We start from the raw sequence: 10,702 nt of genomic DNA, 5'->3' as shown, positions 1-10,702 counted from the left end.
CATAAAAAGCTTCCCACTATTCTTCTAGCCTCCACCCTGAACCGTGGTTGCTGAAGTAGTAGGTTTGGATGCCGAACTCTGCGTCACATTGTTGTTCGGACACTGGTAGGACCCTCCATTATTGCGGTTGTAGCCGCCATTGTTGTTGTTTTTTCAACGATTACCTCACGACCGAGCTAGCCTATTACTAAAAAAGCTCTGACTTGGAGCATATGAAAAGTTTCGCTGGTATGTCCCTGGAAAACCCCCTCCTCCTTTTGCAGCGCTCGTACACTCATACCTCTTATGACCCATTCCACCGCAGTTAAAACATGTAAGATTGGAGTTATCACGACTACTCCGGCCGCCTCCTCTTCCCCAAGATCGAGATCCCCCCGCATAGCTAGATCCTCCAAAAAAGGTCCTAGCCTTATTTTAACTGCCCCTCTTGTGACTCGACTAATTGTTGCCCTCACTCTCAACCTTTCTCTTCTTTGCATTCTTTTCCTTGGCTTCCTTGGCCAAATCCACTAGCCTCTCAGCGTGCCCCACCCTTACAAAAACCTCTTTCAGATCCGTAAGTACCCCAGCTGGTAGTCTATCTATGATCTTTGGTGCTAACCCTTTCTCAAAACAAAGAGCCAAACTCCGTTGACTCAGTTGTATATCCTCTGTGTATCGTGACAGCTCGATAAACCGGTGATAGTACTCTGTGGCGGTCATGTTATTAGCCATGGACAAGGAATCGAACTCGGCTCTCAACTTATGGCGAATGTGCTCCGGCACAAAGTGTTCTCTCATAGCACTCTTGAAACCTACCCATGGAATAACAGTTGGCCCCGGTTCCTGTAGTATGCCTGAGCCTCTTCCCTCACATTCTGCCACCAAACTCTAGCCTCGTCCCTTAGGTAGAACACAACATGTTCTACCATCATATCCTCCAGACACTTAACTACCTCTAGCACACTCTCCATCTCTCGGTGCCAATTTTCAAGCAACTTTGGCTCACTAGTGCCCTCACAGGTAATGGGGTGGAAGCGAGAAATGGTGGTGCTCAGCCGGGATGCATCCACCGGTTTCTCTTCTCCCTTACCTACATTCTTGAGTGCCTTAATGAGCGCGTCTTGTTGCTCAATCATTCTGGCAACCTCATCCAGAGTCATCTCATATGCCTGAATGTACGCGGCTGATCTCTTTGGCGGCATTTTGAGCTGATATAACCAAGATAAACGTAAGCACATAGCCTACGGTTCAAAATAAACAAATCACCCGCTATAGAAGTACTCGGCCGAGTACCTGGAGTACTCGGTCGAGTAAGGACTACTCGGTCGAGTACTGAGATTACTCGGCCGAGTATCCTATTCCAGTAGCTGACCTCCAAAACACATAAAGCATAATCGGTCGAGTACTCAAGTTACTCGGTCGAGTACGCCCCACTCGGTCGAGTGCCCTTCTTACTCGGCCGAGTGGTCATGACTAGTAGCTACTGTTTTAAATCTATTTACCATCACTCGGTCGAGTGCCTGGCTACTCGGCTAAGTATCTCCTACTCGGTCGAGTACCCGCCCTGCTTGGCCGAATCATGCCAAAACGAGCTACCCTTCAACTTAAACGCATGTATTCGTACATATATTACTTCTTAAACATATTATATCAACCAAAAGCCATATAATAACATTCATATATCCACATTATTCTCTATTCATGCATTCATAGGCTTCAATCCATCCAATAATCTCACAAGAACATATAGATAATGCAAGTAACGGTTCCCAAGACACCCCCATAGTGACCGGTTCAAAGCCATAAGGGCCAAAATGCGACTTTAAAACGTCCCCCAAGCCTTTGTAGTAGCTCCAAATAACTCCTACCTGGTTTCATTTTAATTAGACTCCCTATGTTCATTTTTTTCATTGGTTTTAGGTTCCAAAATCGTCGCTCTGATACCACTTTATAACACCGTCATATACTAAGGTGCCTTACCAAGGACCACCCTAGCATATAAAGGTGCTACCATCTCGGTTACCCGAGGCAAGTATATCAATAGTGACAATAAAAGAACAATTATTAAAGTATAAAGTTTAACTGAGTACAAGTATCCAAAACCAAATTAAAGTATAAGAAATGTTAAACCAAAATAAAACTCATAAAGTGTACTACCCCCCCGTTAGGGACCCGGCCGTTGACTGCCTGCGGACTGACCTTAGACACATGTTATACCTCTTGGAACCTTTCTAGTTTGGACTTGCGTCGTAATAACCTTTGGAAGATGGGAGCTCGATTTAGCATAGGCTACTCGATCGAGTAGTCTAATGACTCTATCGAGTAGAGGCCACTCGATCGAGTACGTCCCATACTTGATCAAGTACGTCGAGTTAACCGATAAGTTATTAATCGTGAAGTCGTAAACCAAAATTAGTTTTCCTTTTATTTTGTCTATAAACCTAATAGACGATACACCTTCTCCCTCACCAACCCTCACCCTTTTCAGATCTTTTACACTTGGACACACCATGGGGATGGAGACTTGAGTTAGGTAGCAGTCTTGTCTCTGGAATGCCGAGCATAGGTAAGTCATCATCCCCATCCTTAGGTTTCTTTATGGTTATGGTTGTTAGTAATAGGGTTTTCCCTACTGGTTGTGATAGGTATGGAAGGAGGTTTTCTTGTCTTCTTATGGATGTATGCAGTGTTGCTGCTGATTGCTAAAGGTAGGTTTTCCTACTAAGTACTGTTGACTGGTTGTCATGTGTGGTGAATAGTATCGTTGATTGTGTAATAGTATCATTGTGGTTGTGTGCGGGGTGCGTTCCTGGCTGAGTGGAGTCATCATCGGGAATGGCTTTACGCCCCTTGTGATTCCCGTCACAAGAGGGATGTGCACATTAATGGTCATTGGGTTATTCGCTCTATGGTTTTGAGCGGGGCTTAGGTGGTAAGGCTGCGGTCCCCACTGGCGGTGTGGATTACTCGTTGCGATTGGTAATCTGCCAGGACTTTACCTTCCGGATAGTCAGGTGATTGATGGGTTATTGGAGTTGGAGATTGTTGTGTTGTGTTGTACCTTATTTTGTATGTTTTTCTTCAGTTACTGACCTTGTGTGGTGTTGTCTGTGTTTCTTTCTTCTTATGTGTCTGCCATGATCCATTATGGTGACCAGTCAGTCTTGGCAGGTATTGATATGTGGAGCTTATCTGGGTGTGTTGGAGGGACGATTCCTTCACCGAGTCTTGGCATGGAGTAATGTCACCGTAGTCATTTTATTCATCGGTTGTACCTTTCTTTTGTTGAGTTAATCTTGTAATAAACTTTATAGTTCTTTTATTAACATTATGATATATACTATTCCTCGGGCAACCGAGATGGTAATGCCCGTATCTGCTAGGGAAGGTCTTGTTAAGGCTCCTTGTTAGATGGGGGTGTTACAAAGTGCTATCAGAGCAACGATTTTGGAACCTGTAACCAATAAACATAATGAACGTAGCGAGTTTATTAAAATGAACCTGATGTATGTGTGTTAGGAGCCCCTTGAATGTTTGATTTTGGGTGAGAAGGCGCCCTCATTCCAAAGTCCTGGTCCCAATATGCTTAAGCCAGCCACTTCGAATGGGATATTGAGTCGGGAATTGTATGAGCATATGTGTGTAATGTGTAAAGGTAATGTCAAGTGTGGAGATTATAGTAAATGTAATGCATAATTGCTTGTATAGTTATGTATGCGTGATTATGTGAATTGAGAAGTAAGTAGGTATTAGAAGCATATGTATGGATATGTGGTGGCATGTATGTGATAACTGGTTTGAACGTTTGCTATATTTGATAAATGATATGAGGATATGGGTGACGTGTAAGTTTGGTAACTGGTTTACAAGTTTGTAATACCTAATAGATTGTGTGAGCAAGTTGTGTTGTGTTGTGTTGTGTTGTAGAATATGATATGGATATGAATAAGGTAGAATATTGTTATCGATATAGGTGAATATGTGGATTAAGGTACGTAATAGCAAGATCGTATGTTGTATGGCATATAGTAGAGTAGAATTATAATGTTTTAATTTGCGGTACTTGTGTTATATGTAAAGTAATGATAATCGATAGTATTATTTTAGTGATAATTAGTGACGAGTCCTAAGTATGCCTTAGACTCCGAACGAATTGTTATTTTGCAGGAGACCAGTCATTCTTGATTCGTTGAGTATTTCGACTTACTCGACCGACTACGAGGGAGTACATGCAGCAGGAGCCACAGACCAGGACAATGAAATTTCTACAATGACCCTAGACCAGTCTAGCCAGGATCAGAGCTCAACAACTCACAGCAACCCTGAGCAGGCCACAGTCCCAATCAGTCCATCCTTTCCAAGCCAGAAGTATCAATTCCAAGCCAGCCACCAGCTGCCACCATGGCCAGCTGAGAATACTTAAATTGAGACCAAGCCACACTCCAATCAGGGCCAAGATTTAATCCAAGAAACCATTTCAAGAGCCAGTCACATGCTGCTGAATGAAACAAATCAAAAAGCAAAAAGCATACTTTGCTCTTTTGGTGAGGCAATTGTGAGGCTGCTTTTAAAGTTTCCTTGCTCAGTTTCACATTTAAATGCAAGGCACGAAACTTCACAAATAGCTTTGACTTTGGGAGTAATGATACTAGCCTCCAAGTCCAACAGCAACCTGCACACAACAAGCCAAGGATAGACTGTTTTTGCCTCAGTCATAGTCTGTTTTCACCCATAGCTCTTGTTTTTACTGGTTTACTTTTCAATTTAAGTTTGTAAAATATTATCTTTCAGTTGTACTTATCCTAAAAGAAATCCTGGCCCTTGGATGAATGCCCTTCGAATTGTAAACCTAAATTTCAAGGCCCATATAAGGACCTTGTGGCTGCTATTGAAAGGCAGACTTGATTAATGAGAAACCTTGAGATTTCTCTTAAAATTTGCATATCTTATTAACGTTGAGTCTTAGTTGTAAGTCAGACTTAATATCTTCTTGTGCTTGCTTAGAAGGTGATTAAGTATCTGTGGTGGTACTTAGAACAGGTATGTGCATGCTTGAGCTGTTTTAAGTGCATTGTCTGTCTCTCTTGTGTTTGCTCAGTGCTTGCTTGAGTAAATTCATTTCAGGCTCCCCATGTTATTACGTTTAACCTTTGTGCTTTCTTGAGGGTGAATTTGATAATTATATCCTTGTTTCTAGTCACAAAAAGAGTCATTCAATTCTGCTGAGAAAATTATTTGAGAATCAACCTATTTAAGTCTGGTTTTCTAATTATTTAAAATACATAGAATGCTTGTAAAATTCTGAATCTTGGTTCCGTTTTAGTTTACTATCCTAACTATATTGTCACCAATTTTCATAATTTATCAAGGTCATTTACCATTTTTATAAAAATCCTAAAGTTCATTACATTCCCTGAAATTGTCCTTTGTCTGTTGTCAGGGTTTGTCAAAATTGTGTCTGTCCCTGTGGCTTACACTGAAAATTCTGGTTATCAGAGCTTAGGTTATAACATAATCCCATCTTGTGTTAGTCCTGATTGAGAGAAAAGTGAGTTCATTTTCCCAGCTACATCAAAACTACAAAAACTAACCATGAGTGAAGAGAGATTAGCAGGAATGAAAGCAAAAATGGACCAGTTAACCAACCTGGTTAATGTGACCCTGGAAGATGTAAACATTGTCATGGAAAACATTCCCACTTCAGAAAGAGGAAGACCACCACCCTACAGAGGAAGAGGCAGGGGTAGAGGTCTCTTTGGAGCAGGAAGAGACCAACCACAGCATGAGAATGAAGAAGAGCTCAACTTAGAATCAGAAGAATCTATGATGGAAGAAGGTAACTACTTAGCTAGAGATAAAGATGTTAAAGTAGAGATCCCTGATTTCTATGGTAGTTTAAATTCTGAGGATTTGTTAGACTAGCTTAGATATGTTGAGAGGGTCTTTGAGTTTAAGGCTTATGATGATAGAAAAGCTTTTAAAGTTTCCATTTTAAAACTCAAAGGATATGCATCTCTTTGGTATGAAACATTAAACACCAAAGGATTAGGGATTGTAAGGAACCAGTCAGGTCTTGGGCTAAGTTAAAAAAGAAGTTAAAGGAAAAATTCATAGCCAAAGACGATACCCAAGATATCTTTATTAAACTGACTCAGTTGAGACAAGACCATCTATCTATTGAGGCCTACCTTAGGAGCTTTGAACATCTAACCCTGCAATGTGAGATTACCGAGAAACCTGAACAAAAGATTGCGAGGTTATTGAGGGTTTGGATCCTAAGATAGCTAGCAGGGTAAGGATGCAGCATGTTTGGTCATTTGATGAAGCAGTCAATCTGGCTTTGAGAATTGAGAAACTAGGAAAGGTGAAACCTGTCACACCTAAAGTCCCCACCAAGCCAACATTCAAACCTTACACTGGTGTCAGGATCACTGAGACACCTAAACCAACTACCCAAACCCCAGGAGACAAGGGAAAGGCACCCATGTACCCTAAGGCTAACCCACCTATGTCTAGGGATAAGATCAAATGTTTTCAGTGCCAAGGCTTTGGTCATTTCAAGAAGGATTGTCCTTTTAACAGGGCTCTCACAGCTATGGAGATTGAAGAGTGGGAAAGGGAATATTTAGTTGAGGATGAGGAGGATGAGACACTAGTCTTAGAAGAAGTGGAAACTGAGGAGGGAACTGATCAAGGACAAGTTGTAGCCCACCCTGACACAGGGCACAGTTTGGTCCTATGGAGGGTTATGCACTCTCAACCAGCTCCTCTAGAAGCTGATCAAAGATCCCTGAACTTCAGAAGTAGATGCACTGTCCAGGAGAGGACGTGTAATCTGATCATTGATGGAGGTAGCTGTACCAATGTGGCTTCAACCATTATGGTCAGCAAGCTGAGTTTACCCACACAGGAGCACCCAAGTCCATATAAGTTAAAGTGGTTAAACAAAGGTTCTGAAGTGAGAGTTGAGAAGCAGTGCATTGTTCCTTTTTCAATTGGGAAGGTGTACAAGGATGAAGTGTTATATGATGTGGTCCCTATGGATGCCTACCACCTGCTGTTAGGGAGGCCATGGGAGTTTGATAGGAACACCACTCATCAGGAAAAGGATAATGTCTACAGTTTCAGGCACCATGGCAAGAAAGTCACCCTGACTCCCTTGCCACCAAACCAAAGAGGCTATGGAAGTCCTAATATGCCTGAGGAAGTCAATGGAGTGTTGTTTCTATATGAGGCAGCCATGATCAAAGAGCTAAAGCAAGAGCAACCTGTGATGTTTCTGATGTCAAGGGAAATCAACACTGAAAAGAGCATTGGTGTGCCTGCAGAGGTTGAGCCTCTGATTCAGAGGTATAAAGAAGTTTTTCCAGCTGAGTTGCCTAGTAGATTGCCACCCCTGAGAGGAATTGAGCATCACATAGACCTTCTACCTGGTTCTGTACTTCCTAACAGGCCAGCTAACAGATGTGATCCCACAGCAACCAAGGAACTGCAACACCTGATTGAGGACTTGATGACAAAGGGCTTTGTGAGGGAGTCCCTGAGTCCTTGTGTAGTGCCTGCTTTACTGGTGCCTAAGAAAGATGGATCATGGAGAATGTGTACTGATAGTAGGGCTATAAACAACATCACAGTCAAGTACAGGTTCCCTATTCCAAGGTTGGATGATATGTTTGATGAGCTCAGTGGAGCCAAGGTATTTTCTAAGATAGATCTTAGGCAAGGGTATCATCAGGTGAGGATAAGAGAAGGTGATGAGTGGAAAACAGCTTTTAAGACCAAGCATGGCATGTATGAATGGCTTGTTATGCCATTTAGCCTGTCCAATGCCCCAAGCACCTTCATGAGGCTAATGACTGAAGTTCTGAGGCCTTGCCTTAGAAAATTTGCTGTAGTATATTTTGATGATATACTTATCTAAAACAGTAGTCCAAGTGAACATCTGTTACACCTGGAAGCAGAGTTCAAAATACTTAGGGAACAGACGCTGTATGGAAAGTTAGAGAAATGTACCTTCATGGTCAATGAGGTAGCATTTCTAGGGTACATCATATCTGGGAGAGGAATATCAGTTGATCATGATAAGATCAAGGCAATGCAGACATGGCCAGTCCCACAGACAATCACAGAAGTAAGGGGATTACATGGCAGGTCATCTTTTTATAGGAGGTTCATCAAGAATTTTAGCTCAGTTGTTGCACCAATCACTGAGTGCATGAGAAAAGGAGATTTCCAATGGAATGAAGCTGCTCAGCAGTCCTTTGAGAAAATTAAGAAGTTGATGTGTGAGACTCCCATTCTAAAGCTGCCTGACTTTGAACAATTATTTAATATGGAGTGTGATGCTAGTGGAGTTGGGATATGAGCCGTTTTGATCTAAGGCCAGAGACCTGTGGCCTACTTCAGTGAGAAGTTGAATGGAGCCAATCTGAAATATTCAACTTATGACAAGGAGTTCTATGCAATCATTATAGCCCTTACACACTGGAGTCACTACCTAAAACCTAAGCCATTTGTGTTATATACAGATCATGAGGACCTGAAATACATTAATGGCCAACACAAATTGAGCCATAGGTATGCTAAATGGGTGGAGTTCCTGCAAGCATTCACCTTTTCAAGCAAATACAAGGAGGGAAAACAAAATGTAGTAGCTGATGCCCTATCTAGGAGGCACTCTGAGGCACTCTCTGTTGACTGTCATGAGTAACAAGCTCGTTGGGTTTGAATTGATGAAGGAGATGTGTAAAGAGGATCATGATTTCTCTGAGGAATAGATCACTCACACAGAAGGAGGACCAATCCAGGGAAGGAAATATCTGCTGCAAGAGGGTTTTCTATTTCATGGCAACAAACTTTGTGTGCCAAGGGGATCTTACAGGGATTTGCTGATCAGGGAAGTCCATTCAGGAGGATTAGGGGGGAGGGGGAACATTTTGGGGTCCAGAAAACCCTAGAGATTTTACAGGATCAATTTTACTGGCCAAGAATGATAGGTGATGTTCAGGCAGTCCTTAGAAGGTGCTCAACATGCCAGAAAGCAAAGACCTCCTTCCAAGCAGGACCATACACTCCATTGCCCGTCCCTGATAAACCCTGGGAAGATGTGAGTCTTGATTTCATTGCAGCCCTGCCTAGGACACAGATAGGCAAGGATTCAGTCATGGTAGTTCTGGATATGTTCAGTAAAATGGCTCACTTTATAGCCTGCAAGAAAACTGAGGATGCTGCCAGTGTTGCTGAGTTATATTTCAGGGAAGTTATGAGACTCCATGGGGTTCCTAGGACAATTGTCTCAGACAGGGATACCAAGTTCATGAGTTACTTCTGGAAAACCCTATGGAAGCTCCGTAAGACTAAGCTCTTGTTCAATACCTCCCACCACCCACAAACAGATGGCCAAACTGAGGTCACCAACAAAACTTTGGGGAGGATACTAAGGTGTCTAGTCAGCAAGACCATGAAAGATTGGGATCTAAAGCTAGCTACAACTGAATTTGCATTCAACAGAGCACCCTCTACTGCTACTGGTCACAGTCCCTTTCAGGTGGTCTATGGGGTTAATCCACTTATGACCTTGGACTTGTCTTCTGTCCCAAGGGGAGAGCTCCATCCAGATGCCAAAAGAACAGTTGAACAACTGCTGAAGTTACATGAATCAGTGAGAAAACAAATTGAAAGGCCCAATGAGCTGTACGAGAATCAATCTAAGAAGCTTAGAAAGAAGAAAGAGTTTGAGGCAGGAGATCTGGTATGGTTGCATCTAAGGAAAGAAAGATTTCCATCAAAGAGGAAGAACAAGCTTATGCCTAGGGCAGATGGACCATTTGAGGTCTTGGAAAGAATTGGGCCAAATACTTACAAGATCTATTTGCCAGGAGATTATGGAGTTTATGGAACTTTCAATGTGGGGGATCTTAGCCCATATTATGAAGATTCAGAGCGGGAGGAGGTCACAGGCTTGCGGCCAAGCCCTTTTCAACCAGGGGAGGCTGTATCAGGAGCCACAGACCAGGGCAATCACATTTCTACAATGACCCTAGACCAGTCTAGCCAGGATCAGAACTCAACAACTCACAGCAACCCTGAGCAGGGCACAGTCCCAATCAGTCCATCCTTTCCAAGCCAGAAGTATCAATTCCAAGCCAGCCACCAGCTGCCACCATAGCTAGCTGAGAATACTTAAACTGAGACCAAGCCACACTCCAGTTAGGGTTAATATTTAATCTAAGAAACCATCTCAAGAGCCAGTCACATGCTGCTGAATGAAACAAACCAAAAAGCAAAAAGCATACTTTCCTCTTTTGGTGAGGCAATTGTGAGGCTGCTTTTAAAGTCTCCTTGCATAGTTTTCCATTTAAATGCAAGGCACGAAACCTCACAAATAGCCTTGACTTTGGGAGTAATGCTACAAGCCTTCAAGTCCAACAACAACCTGCACACAACAACCCAAGGACAGACTGTTTTTGCCTCAGTCACAGTCTGTTTTTACCCATAGCTCTTGTTTTTACTAGTTTACTTTTCAATTTCAGTGTGTAAAATATTATCTTTCAGTTGTACTTATCCTAAAGGAAATCCTGGCCCTTGGATAAATGCCCTTCGAATTGTAAACCTAAATTTCAAGGCCTATATAAGGACCTTGAGGCAACTATTGAAAGGCAAACTTGATTAATGAAAAACCTTGAGATTTCTCTCAAAATTTGTAAATCTTATTAAATTT

At 42.3% G+C, this 10,702-nt stretch overlaps 1 protein-coding gene across 1 annotated transcript; it reads left to right on the top strand.

The window, feature by feature from the left end:
• The first annotated feature begins 6,280 nt into the window (after nucleotides 1-6,280).
• LOC141653527 (uncharacterized) lies at nucleotides 6,281-7,903 on the top strand. Its single transcript, XM_074461323.1, has one exon. It carries the CDS (start codon nucleotides 6,281-6,283, stop codon nucleotides 7,901-7,903), a length of 1,623 nt encoding a protein of 540 aa, XP_074317424.1.
• Nucleotides 7,904-10,702: the final 2,799 nt, after the last annotated feature.

Source organism: Silene latifolia, chromosome 1 (genome assembly GCF_048544455.1).
Source record: "Silene latifolia isolate original U9 population chromosome 1, ASM4854445v1, whole genome shotgun sequence".
Classification (NCBI taxonomy): Eukaryota; Viridiplantae; Streptophyta; class Magnoliopsida; order Caryophyllales; family Caryophyllaceae; genus Silene; species Silene latifolia.
This window is presented reverse-complemented; position numbering and strand designations above follow the sequence as displayed.

Excerpts from the sequence above, each read along its gene's own strand:
- LOC141653527 (XM_074461323.1), top strand. The coding sequence starts at position 6,281 with ATGCAGCATGTTTGGTCATTTGATGAAGCAGTCAATCTGGCTTTGAGA.